General features: G+C 38.5%; 1 protein-coding gene across 1 annotated transcript in view; it reads left to right on the top strand.

Moving 5' to 3' along the window:
* Positions 1 to 9771, top strand: part of LOC149008229 (putative envelope ADP,ATP carrier protein, chloroplastic) — a 35678-nt gene extending 25907 nt beyond the window's left edge. The window contains exons 9-10 of the mRNA XM_089165769.1: positions 7826 to 7904; positions 9595 to 9771. Coding sequence (XP_089021895.1) covers positions 7826 to 7904; positions 9595 to 9694 — 179 coding nt within the window. The 3' untranslated portion in view covers positions 9695 to 9771. The remainder of the gene's footprint in view (positions 1 to 7825; positions 7905 to 9594) is intronic.
* Positions 9772 to 13628: the final 3857 nt, after the last annotated feature.

Here is a 13628-nt window from a genome sequence, read left to right as displayed (position 1 = left end):
CCAGGAATGTTGGGATCAAAACCCATAGACACTCCTATGGAATGTAACTTAAAGTTAATGCTAGAAGATGGAACCATTATTGATGATCCAGAGAAGTACAGAAGGCTTGTTGGGAAGTTGAATTATCTGACTGTGACTAGACCTGACATTGCCTTTCCTGTCAGTGTTGTGAGTCAATTTTTATCGCCCCACGAACATCACACTGGGATGCAGTTATACGAATTCTGAGGTATCTTAAGAAAGCACCAGGACACGGGCTTCTTTACACTAATCATGGACATAGAAATGTAGAAGGATTCTTTGATGCTGATTGGGTTGGATCACCTATTGATAAAAGATCGACTACAGGCTACTGCACATTCATTGGAGGAAATCTTGTATCATGGAAGAGTAAGAAACAAACTGTGGTAGCAAGATCAAGCGTAGAATCTGAGTATTGTGCTATGGCACAGGTAACATGCGAGATGGTATGGATAAAACAATTACTCCAGGAATTAGGAATTATTGATGACACACCAATGAAGTTATAGTGTGATAATCAAGCTGCGGTTCATATAGCATCAAATCCAGTCTTTCATGAACGTACCAAGCATATTGAAGTAGATTGCCACTTTGTTCGTGAGAAGTTACTGCAAGGCATAATATCCCCCAAGCATGTGAGGACTGGAGAGCAACTTGCAAATTTGTTCACCAAAGCTCTAGGGAATACAAGGGTTACCTATATTTGTAAAAAGCTGGGCATGAGTAATATATATGTTCCAGCTTGAGGGGGAGTGTTAGAAAAGGGCAATTTAGGAAGGGATTGATCCATCGAGAGTTAGTACTTTGCGCTAACTCTCGATAGGAAAGAGTGGTAGGAATTAAGAGTTTTATACCAATTGAAATAGGTTTATGCTTTCCTATATAGAATAGACTTGTAAATTAGCCTATAGATAGAAAAGTTACTTTGAGGAGTGCTCACAAGAAAGATGAGCCTCCACAACTAAATCGTGGCTTCCATCCTCTCCTCTCCCTCATTCCTCACCTTATTCTTTCTCAGAATAACAATTATCAGATCCGTATTAGGCCTAAAGACGAATGGAAGATTGTCTTCAAAACCAAGGATGGACTATTTAAATGGAAAGTTGTGCTTTTTGGTTTGACAAATGCACCTAGCGCCTTCATGAGGGTTATGACACAGGGGGTTGAAGTTGATCCAAAGAAGATAAAAAGCATCATTAACTGGCTAACCCAAGGACAATCACTAAAGTTCATAATTTCCATCGACTTGCATAGTCTTACAGGAGAGTCATTCGGAACTTTAGTGTAGTCATGGAACCTATTACCAAATGTTTAAAGCAACGCAAAGGCGAGTTCAAATGGAAGAATCGTCCATGACATGATAACACTTGGATTCATGCTGAAAATCTCGAGAAACTCGATCCCGATTGGTATGAGCAATACATATCATTCATCCATTCGTCGGAGACGAATGTTTTCAAGCCGGGGAGAGTTGATGCAGAATTAAAGACATATTTAAGAAAGAAGAAGCCCATTGGATCAAGCCCATCAAAGGCCTAAAGCTGTCACCTGAATCATCCCATGGCTTTCATGGGCTAGGACTATTTTAGTGGGTTAAAGTTAGCTCACATAAGTTGAACTTCATAGTCTAGACTTAAGCCCAAGTCTAGTTTTTGAAAAGTCAATAAAAGGGGCTATGGTTTGAAAATAAAAGAAATCATTGTCAAAGGAGTTTTCCTTTGTCAAAAGTTAGGTAGTAGTTGAGTTATTAATAGGTAGATGGTGTTAGATAATGGTTGAATATTACCATTAATGTTTATGTCTCTTTAGAATGCTATATAAAGAGACTTATGTAAGAGGTGAAGATACAATTCATCTATTGAAATCAAATTGCTTTGCTAGCATTCCTTCTCTATGCAGACTCCTTGTGTTTGATCAAGGTAAGTTGGTGTTCGATCCAATCGATCCACCTTACGGTGTGAAGTCCGGGTGTTACATTTTTATTCTCAATTCCTTCATAGTGTCCTTTCAATTTCTTTATCATAGTTCTGCCCATGTTCGAGATCTATTCAGTCCGTATTGTTATGTTATTATCCTTATAATACCACTTTAGTTTCAGCCCTCTTTCACATTTAAATTCTGTTTCATCGTAAGTCTTTCAAATCTGAACTTTATTCCCTGTGAAAGGTTCTATCTAGCTACTGTTTTGATCAATCAAATACAGTACTACATTACCCAGACGCACCTCTCCACTTCAGCCACCCTATTTTAATTCTTTGGGAAACCTCATCCTCTAAATCATCTCTTTTACTTATGATTGAACCTAGGTACCTAAAACAATCACTCTGAGGAATCTCTTTATCGTCAAGTATCACCACCTCATCATCTGCCTGATCATTACTAAAGTTACAAACTAAATATTCTGTCTTCGATCTACTAAGTTTAAAGCCTTTTGATTCCAAAGCTACTCTCCATGATTCTAATTTGATATTAATCCCCACTTGGGTCTCATCAATCAACACAATATCATCTGCAAAAAGCATACACCAGGGGACCTCATCTTGAATGTCTTTGGTTGGTTAATTCATCCATTACCAGTGCAAATAGATATGGGCTTAAAGTTGACCCTTGATGTAACCCAACTATTATCGGGAATTCATTACTTTGTCCCCCCATTGTTCTAACACTAGTCACCGAACCATCATACATATCCTTAACTATATCTACATATTTACTTGCAACACTTCTTTTCTCTAGTACTTGCCAAATTAACGCTCTAGAGACCCTATCATAAGCTTTTTCTAGGTCAATAAATGCCATATGAAGGTCTTTCCTACATTCTCTATACCTTTCCATAAGTCTCCTAATTGGGTAAATAGCCTCCGTTGTAGATCTTCCCAGCATAAACTCAAATTAGTTCTCTGTAACTGTAGTTAAGTGTCTCAAATGGGTTTCAATTATTCTCTCCCATAATTTCATTGTATGGCTCATCAATTTAATGCCCCTATAGTTATTACAACTTTGAATATCTCCTTTATTTTTGTAAATTAGAACCACGACGCTTCTCCTCCATTCATCTGGCATTTTCCCTGTGTTGATAATCTTATTAAACAACTTAGTCAACCAAACTAGTCCATGGGTTCCTAAGCTCTTCCATACTTCAATTGGGATTTCATCAGAACCTTGTGTCTTGCTGAGTTTCATCCTCCTTAAAGCTTCTTTTAATTCGGACATTGAAATTCTACGTATATAAGTTCGGACATTGGTGCCATGGGGAAAGGTGTAATCGTCCGAATCATAAGTGCTTGAAGAATGCTCATTTAGTAAACTAGAGAAATAGGTTTTCCATCTTTTCTTAATGGCCTCCTCACAAACTAGTACTTTACCATCTCCATTTTTAATACATCTAACATGGTCAAGATCTCTTCTCTTCCTATCCTTCATCTTAGCTATCTTATAAATAGATTTTTCCCCTTCCTTTGTGCCCAACTTATTGTATAACTCTTCATACTTCTTTTCCCTTACTTTTCCCTTACTTTTCCCGCAATTTTCTTAGCTTCATTTCTATCCAACCTATTCCTTTGAAGATCCTCAACATTCTTAGTTCTTTGTCATTGTCTTAAAACTAGCTTTTTTATTCCTAATGACAGCTTGAACCTCACTATCCCACCACCACGTCTCTCTATAAGAATGGAGCTTTCCTTTTAATTCACCTAAGACATCTTTAGCCACCTTCTTAATATACATAGCCATCTCATTCCACATTGCATTGGTATCCCCTTTAAAATCCCATTTTCCTTGTTTGACTACTTCATTAACGAAGGATTTAGAGTATTCTCCTTTCAAATTCCACCATCTTATTCTAGGATAATTTACCTTGGACCTTTTATGTGTCCTTGGGACTAAGCACATATCCAAGACCACAAGTCTATGTCGTGCAGTTAAGCTTTCCCCCGGTATCACCTTGCAATCCTTACACAACAATCTATCAGTCCTTCTAGTTAGGAAGAAATCTATTTGGCTTCTATGCTGTCCACTTTTGAAGATAATTAAATGATCATCTCTCTTTTTGAAATAAGTATTTATAATAGATAGATCAAAAGCAGTAGCAAAATCTAAAATTGAAATCCCCTCCTCATTCCTTTCTCCAAAATCGTATCCTCCATGTATACTCTCATATCCTCTTTGATCTTTTCCAACATGTCCATTTAAATCACCTCCAATGATAATCTTTTCTCCTTGACGAATTCCTTGCACTAATCCTCCTCTAATAAAAAAACTACACTATTATGTGCCTAATGGGGCCCAAGTTGGTGTATGGGCACTAGATTGCACAAGCCTGATATGGAACAATTTTAAGGGCTCTCTCGTTCCATCAACCTTTTGGAGCTTTTGGCATTGGTCAAGTACCTAGCATTTAGTATCAGAACTAGTACCACATCAAGGGTTCAAATCCCATAAAGGGCTACTTGGAGTAGAGTGAAGGCTGCCAAGAAAGGGCTACTTGTTGCCCCCCCTTCCCCCCCCCCCCCAAAAAAAAAAAAAAAAAAAAAAAGGAAAAAAAATAGATTGAGGGAACACAGTGCAACCACTTGGAGAGAGCTATCTACTGCTAGAGTGAGAGCTGCCTGTAGTAAGAGCCGTCAAGGATGACAACTATGGAAGTGTGGTGGTATGTTTTGTGCTTAATAGGGCCCAGTTTGGTGTTTGGGCACTAGATTGGGCCAGCATACTATAGGATAGGTCAAAGGGCTTGACTCAGCTGTCAGCTTGTTCCATTAGTTTTAGAACTTTTGGTGCATTGGTCAAGCACTTAACAAGCATGAATCTGTCCCTTTTCAATCAAACAGAGAGAAAAGGAGGACAACAAACGCATGAACTGGAGTGATTTCACGTACCAGTGGTTGGGCGGATCAAACGGATGAAATAGATCACTACGAAGCACAATCGGGAGGATTAAAGCTTTCTCAAACTAAACCCCTTTTGATACCATGTTGTAAACTGAGAGAATATTGTACTCTAGAGGTAATTTCATTCAAGTGCCCTAATAGGGTATTTATAGATTTACAACTCATAGTCTAGAACTAACTTAGAGAAAGACTAGGAGTACAAAGTAGTCTAGGAATTAAACAAAAGACATATAAGTCCTAAAAGGATGAGGAGAGGGGGATTCCTTATTTGATTAGGACTCTCCCCAATTACTTGCACTGGTTTGAGTTCGCCACGACCATTATTTTTTCTAGTTGGTCCATATTTTCATACCCTTAAATTTTAGTTCTTAAACAATAATTTCCAACCCTTATTATTGATGTAGTAATACTTGGCTGGTTGGACTGGCGTGCTATGGTTTGGAGATCCAAAACCAAGAAGAACCGATTTCTAGTCAAACAAGGGTTGGAATTATTGAGGAGCTTATTAATCTCAATCTTATACTTGTTTTTTGTTAGCCATGTAGGAGTCAGCAAGTGTAGCTGCTCTGGCAGTGAGCATGGGCATCAGCCTCCCTTTCCTGTTGGTTTGAATTCAACAAAAAACTGAAGCTATCAGATCAAAGATTTCAGCAGATGGAATAAGATTTTGCCCTTTCTTAAGTTGGTCTACAGCATTTATGATGACTGGATAAGCTCATAAAGAATGATGAAGGAATCTAAATTGGATGCTAACTAGAAAAGTGCAAGTACTATCTAACTCGAAAGGGCTGAACATTTGCGTATATGAGAAAAGAGCTTAGCTTCCCTTTTAGCGCTGCAGAGTTGCCTCAGCATTAAATAGCCCCATCCCCCCCCCCTCCCTCTGAAATGAAGAAAACCAAACTCTATAATATGGCTGCTTTTGCACCTATGAATGATTTCTTGTCGTAAGGAAGCATTGGATAAAGTACTGGCCTAGGCCAACTAGTTCCTCAAGTCCTTTAAGTTAGGGTTTTCAAGCTACATATGCAAGCTTTTTGTGAGTTGAGGTGACTGGTCCAGCATGGGCTGTTGGCAAGCAAGGTTCGAAATTTTCGTTCATCTTGATTTTGTTTTATTATAAATTCGATGGTAGATTTTGGGGGTTATTTGGTATTTTTTGGGCTGGTTTTCCGTGTCTAGCCTAATTTGGGGCCAATAAACACAATGAAAATGTTATTTTTGCCTCAAACCTAACCTAAAGTGGTGCTTTTGATTGGCACATGCTTGGCTGGATGAGGGTGAAACTCTAAGTCTAGAACATGGATTTTCACAAATGTAAATATGGATATTATGCAAGACGACACTAAGATTTTCATTAAAATGCAACAACAAAATACAATAAGTAGAATTCAATATATAAGTATGTGTCGGGTTGGATCCATCACTGGGTCTTAGAGGAATACTCTGAATGTTAGACATAAGCAAGCTATGACATGGTACAGATAAAGTTATCCATATAATTTGTCATTGCCCTTGTAAAGTATCATCATCAACATTAAGTAGATAACCTACCTTAGGGAATGTGTCATGCGGCCATGGATTGTAACCCGGTTTTCGGAACTGGCATAACTAGATGTGTTGGTTCTGATGGATATCCATTGATGGAGTCCACAATTGGTGCGCTTGATCGATCTCCACACCCATATGCAGACATGCCACTGGAATCAGCAGATGAACCACCATATGCTTCACCAATTCCATACCGATAGCCATAAGTCTCATACGGTACAACCGTATGGAATTTTCAAAATTTCACTAAAATTTTCATGATTAGGCAAAATTACCAAAATTTCGGCAATATATTGTATTTTTCGCGGGCCATTTTGTTTTGATACTTGTCAAGATGGCGAAATTTCATACTATGTTGGCAAGTGAGATTGGGATCTGAGTGCTACTAAGTGCTGCAGCAAGGTCCCTTCTGTCACTCAAGATAGTGCAAGGTCAGAGTGTAGGAATAAGGGGAACAGATGAACAATACCGATATAAATAAGGGGATGTCTGGCTGTTGCCAGGTGTCTCGGGTATCCCAGACAGCATGCTGGTGATCCCTTCGAAGCATTGGTTCAGACTGTTGTATGTAATACGTCATCATGATTCTAGGATACCAGACCAGTTTTATGATTCAGTGGGAGGAATCGAATTCCGTAACATCGTAGACTTAGTGTAGTTTCGTAGAAGGATATTTCCACCCAATTTCTGGTAGTTCTGTTAAATTGAAGTGGCTTAATATTACAATAATCTCTTCAGCTAATATGTATTCTATGAATTGAGTTTTTGTTGTCAAACAGAACCTTGTGGGTTTTGTTAAATAAATTCCTTAACCAATTCTAAATTTTAGATATTTCTGCTCAAAAACAACGAGAATTTGGCAACAGACTCAAAAAGATAAAAATAAAATCTTATAGCATAACAATTATTTGATTACTCAATCAAACAGTTCTCTGGTTGAAGAGGTTTGTGCCATGGCAAATATTTTAGGTACTTGAAAATCTTTTTCCCATGTTAGGCGTCAAGCAATCATTTTCAGTAACATAGAGAGAGGTCACATTTTAGAATTTGGACAGTTTGTAAAAAGAAACATTGCATTATTGTGCTACTACTTGAAATTTCAAATAAGTTTGACAAAATATTAGGTTAGGTTTGCGGCATTCTGGTTTAGGTAGATCTGAAAATTAGACCTTCATGTCCTCATCCAGTCCATGAAAGTTCTTCTGGCTTTGAATTTTGACAATCTCACTTTCATCGTATGTGTCATTATTAGTTCTTATATTTTCCTTTTTTTTTTTTTTAAATTGTTGTTTTCAAAATAAGTTGAACGTAACCTTGCTCTTAGGTGATTGATGTAAACATCAAGCTTCATTTTACTGATACAGGAATTATACAACGTGAAGGTCTCATTGGATTATACAGGGGTTTTGTGCCAAATGCACTGAAAACCCTGCCCAATAGCAGGTCAGTTTCATTGGTTGTATCAACTTTGTTGTTTTGCTCAGTTCAGCTCTTTATATTGCTGTTTGATTGAAAACTAGGAAACAAATCCTCCTTGCATTTGTAGGCCTTCTAATTCAGTTGTCAGGTCATGAGCAGTTTTTACAAGAGCTACCTTAGTATTTTTGTCAAAATGTTCTGGAAGATTAGATTGCATTAATGTAGCCATGCTGCTTTAATTTTGATAGTTAATTTGACTTTCGGAAGAAGGACCCACAAATGGTGCAATAGTGACTTCGGTTTGAGCCCAAAATTTCAGTTAAACTGCTGAAATGTAGGACCAAATCATCTACTCCACCTGCTAACCTGGGAGACCCTAACAAAAAGTACTTCCACCTCTTGGTTTGAAAAATTGGATGGGAATCATTTGATTCAATTCATGCATCATGGATTAGTTTGATTTGACTGATAAGAATGGGTTGTCATCATGCTAACTTCCCTGTACTGTGGGAGAGTGGCATGGCTCCCACACAGACTGAAACTGTGCTGACAATTCCTCAAGAAACATGTTGGTTAATAATTTGACCCCAAGGACCTTTGTAGGTCTAAATTTGAGATCCTTAACAATAGAAGGGTCACGAAATGCATGTGGAAATGCAGATAAAATGCATATCCTTAAAACTGGATGGCTATGGCGAGCATGGTGTACTTCTGATTGAAGCAGTGTTTTGACTTCATTTGCATCGAATGTGAATCCCCAGAATTGTTGCGAGAGACAATGAATAAGAGCGTGGATAGTGTATGGATGAGCCCATCAAGGTGTAGCCAGGAGTTTGTGAGGCTTGATTTAACAGTTGTGAAGATCGATGGCAATGGATATATCCGATGGTGGAAAAGGAAATGAAGCATGAGGATGGTGCTCCGAGGAGAGAATAGAGAGTGGAGATGTCAACAACCATTTGCAACTCAGAGACAGCATGTGATGATTTACACAGGCTTGACATCTGGAAAAGGAAGTCTCTGATGATGGTGTGGTGGGCTGTGAAGATAAGGGGGTTCTGGAGTCAAGGTGGCTGACCAATGTGGGCAAGGATGATGAGGATGTAACCATGTAGATGCCAGATCACTCACAGAGCCACTGACTTCAGACCAGACAGGTTGTTGAGCTGAAGCTTGCTAGCACAGGAAGCTGGGGGAAGTAGATGGGAGGCTGTCTGGTCACTGGGTGGTGAGTCTGGTGACTCTATGGTGGGAGTTGGTTTAAATTTGTACTTTTATTCTATTAAACTGATTTTGGACCTAATTCCTTTTAGGGAATTAACTGACGGAATGGGCCAATTCCAATTGAATGGAATTGGATAGGAGTTAACAGGATTCTATTCCGGGTTTTCAGACCTTGTTCCACCTGGTTATGCCCATTCTTCGTTAATATGGGTGCCTATGGGATTTATGGATGGCTTTAAAGGCTTGGTGCATTGATCATTTATCATGATTTTCTAATTTTACTACAATCTTGACTCCATTTCTGTGGTGGACATGCCCATTTATTTCTTACTACAGTCTTCATGCCATTTTTTCCCTACGCATACACACAAAAATAAAATAAAATAAAATAATAATAATAATAATAATAATAATAATATATAATGATGAAAAGATCCTGCCTATTCCTTGGTTTTCACTGATGAAATCTTTTGTTTTTGCTGTCTCACAGTATAAGGCTGACGACCTTTGACAGTGTCAAAAGACTTATTGCAGCCAGTGAAAAAGAACTTGAGAAAATCATGGAACAAAACCGCCAGAAACAAAACTAGAGCCTTTGTACATGATTCTTGTTCTTGCCTGTAGCCCTGTATCAGTTTCTTGGATGCATGGAAATAAAGTTTTGGTTGATGGAATTTCCCAATCTTCTGGTTCTATTGAGTAAGCCAATGATTCTTAGATCTCGAATGAAGCTTTCTTGAGGATACAAATCCAGTTGTGACTTTAATTTGTCATTCTCTCTGTAGCTTCAGATTTTGTGATGCAAAGGTAGTGTTGTCTGTTTGTTTATCTTGTTCACAAGCTTATGATGCTTAGTATTTATAGCACAGTGATAAATTGTACTAGCAATGAATATAGGCATGTACTCTCCCTCAACTCATTTTAGTCAATAAATAGATGAGCACTGTGTAGTTACTTAATTCTGATGTATCTGGTCATTTCTTGCTTGTTTTGCTTGCCCCCCCCCCTTTTTCTTTCCTTCCTTTTTTGGCTTTTCTTTCTCTTTGCAAAGATGCTACTCTGCTGTGGTGAAAAAGAAACCTTTACAGGCTCAGTATGAGATTTTTCATCTTCAAGCACCATTTCCAGGTGCTAATCCATGAGGCAGTAGACCGAAGAGCAGCAACAGTATGATGCCTATGCATGTATAAACTACTTGATGAGATCTACTGTTTCTGTTGTCCTTAAAAAAAATACTTGATGAGATCTACTGTTCATGTTGTCCTTGAAAAAAAAGGGGGCAGTTTTGCTTCACCCATAATCATGCACTATAGGTGTCCTAATCGTGTTCTTGAGCAAGGCTAAAAATCTTGTCTCATTTGTTTGAGACACCGAGAGATATCAGTCGAAATTTCAGTGATACATGATTACATGATATTATTATCTTTCGATTGATTTTGGGTCTGATTTTTAGCATCCAACCTTATTTGAGTCCAATAAACACAATGATAGTATTATTTTGTTTTTGAAACTCAATATAAAGTGATATTCTTGATTTATATGTACTTGATTGTATGCTTCTTCAATTTTTTGGTGCCCAAAAGATCAGATACTTGATTGTATGCGGACCAAATTGGATTATGTATTTTCACATATTTAAACATGGGTATAGAAGAAAATATTGAAACTTTAACTAAGATGCAAGAATAAATATTGAGAAGTAGTTATAGTTTATAAATTACAAAACAATCGTTCTATTTCAAACCATTGAATTGTAGACGAGTCACACCTCAATGGTGCATTTCCCTGTACCATTGTCAAGAGAACCATCTCTGAAGTCCCCCATTTAAGAATACTTACAAAACAATCCTTCTCATGTTTCAATACAAAGAAAGCTATTAAAAAAAAGAATGATAACTTTTCACATTTAAACCTTTACGTGCGAGTCACATTGGTGATTATGAAGATATAAAAAGATGTTCAAAGTAAAGCTTTGTCTTCTATGTCATCTAAATCTATAAACTAAGCAATCATTACTTATTTATTTTTATGGGAAAGGAGAAATATCCATTGAAAGATAAGGTTTAAAAAAAAAAAAAAAATTTTAAATCTTATCTTTGATGAGATATGTTCTGTTGAAATTTCTATTTCGTTGATCCTTTATACGGATGGAGTACTTGCAATGATAAAAGATAATGAATATTGAGTTTTAGTCAATGCAGAGTTGATATAGTAAGATCTATATTTTTCAATGGAGACGACCCACCCTTGCAGACTGACGACAAAACTCCCTCTGAGGATGTAATCGAGGTGTGCAAAAAGCTGGTCCGGATGAACCTCAGACAAAAAAAAATTCAATATGAAGTCAGTTTAATATATAGACCCGGCGTACATGAACCAAACCAGATCGGTTTAAGCAATCAGAGGCCTATCCATTGCTTATGGTGGAGGAGATGCAGCCACTGGCATTTGATCCACTGCTCTGTGATATAAACTGAAGGAACTCCACAACTGAAATCAAGTTTGTGATGGGAGGAACCTCTATTCTAAGGGGTTTTTCAAGCTCCAAAATGCCTGGCTGAGCTTGATTGATTAGCATCATTCAATATGGCTTTGTCTATTACGATGTCAATGAGAAAACTCCATCAAGAAGGTTAGTTTACAATCTTCTAAAGCCAAACAAGTTGATTTGGTTCTGGTTTGATTCTTATATACATGGGTTCATCTAGTGTTCATTTTATAGAAATGGATTCATTAAAAAATATGTTCAAAGTCAATGGTCAATATTTACTAAAGACACATGACGCAATCCCAATAATGAGAGGCACAACAACATAGTAATTTAGGCCGGACAAAATCACGTTCCCTCTCAATCTCCTCCTTTAATTCTCCATCTACTCATCTGATTATCTGCTCAAATGCTTCTTCTTATAGATATTCCAAGGAATCCAATTGTTATAGTAAAAATGTGTTGGTGACTCCTTGGTTTGTTCCAAATCCGAGTCTAGTTACTGAGACTAAAACAACGGTGAAAGTGGGCTGTCTCTGAGGATGGGAAGTCACCTCCAATGATTAAGTCAGTTCAGATAAGAGAATCAGAGACTCCCCTTGAGGAATAAATGCTCAAGGTGATGAAGAAGAGAATGTTCATCCGGAATAAATGCAGGAGAATGATGGTCAGAGTATTCAAGTCTTACTGTTGCTCAGGCATGGTGATGGTTTATATTGTTGGTCCATACCTAAAATGATAGTAGATGCTTCATAGCCCTTAGATGAGCATGACTTAGATGGAGGATGTAGATGACTTCTTGGAGAGGCTTGCTCAGCAAGCTAAACCGTGTGATCTTCATGACAGTTGGAGATCTTGGTGGTGAATCAAGTGGTCAGCATCAGGTTGATCCTGATGTGTCACCAACCCATAATTGGGGGGACAAAAAGTGTTGATGCAGCACTTAAGGCAGGCTTTGAATGAATTAGAAGTTTCCTCACCAACAATGAACATTTAATGATTTTCATCGCATTCAATGCTGAATTTTCATCACTTATCAGGAGATGTAAGAAAGGTTCTAACATGCAATGCATAACGGGCGGGCCTCCTATGGATCCTCCAACTCAATGAATGAAGGGGGAGATGAGGTAACGAGTTCTATATGAAGATTCAAAAAGGAAAAGGGTCAAACCAATCCGAAAAATCGATGAATGAGGAAGAGCCTATGTGGCTCACTTACCACCATCCGAAATGCGGAAACCCGATGGTGGAGCCCAGAAGATTCTCCCTCTTACGGCAACCCTCTTCGGTAAGCATCCAAGATCTCAGCAAATGAACATCACCTCGAGCGGCTTCCCTAACCGGGCTCAAGGCCCATCTTTTAATATAGGTCAACCCGACCAAGAGAGAAAGGATTCGCCAACGCTCTTCGTGATCACCGCTAATTAAATGGTATATGATTTTGAACGGTGCGCTCTTTTGATACACAAGGGTGTGCCTCACTTCTCCCTTGTGTTGTAGTAGGGCCGGCTTCTTTAGGTTGAAGCGCGTAGCCCATATAGGGTGGTCGGAGACCGGGCGAGTCAAAGGGCATACCAAGACGCCTCTCCGGGCGCGCAGCGCACCGAGTTTCTCGCTTGTTGCCGAAGTGCGGCGCCACCGCTCCAAAGAACGGAGTTGCGGCCACGCCCTGAATCTTATCACGAATGAGGGGACAAGCAAATACATGCAAAAAGGCAATAGTCTCCCAAAGAAGTGAGAATCCTCGCTAACGGTACTCGGGTCTCGAGCTCGAAGCCTCTTCCGAAGAAGCTTTGTGATTGACATTTGGATAAGGATACGCTGAATCTCTTATCTGAGTTACTTTTGTTGGGAAGTCGCATGAGAATAGTTTTGTGCATCACTACATGGTCTTCTTTGCAGCTTCTCAGCTGGTATCTCTTCCGAGAAGTGCCAAGTCTGAGAAATACTAGATGATTCATCTTCGACCAGATTTGAACCCTTTACTTGGTCCAAACGATATGCTCGATTCATTGGCTTGAATCATAATGAGCATG

Source organism: Hakea prostrata, chromosome 8 (genome assembly GCF_041222555.1).
Source record: "Hakea prostrata isolate BN-2017 chromosome 8, UWA_Hpros_2, whole genome shotgun sequence".
Taxonomy (NCBI): Eukaryota; Viridiplantae; Streptophyta; class Magnoliopsida; order Proteales; family Proteaceae; genus Hakea; species Hakea prostrata.
This window is presented reverse-complemented; position numbering and strand designations above follow the sequence as displayed.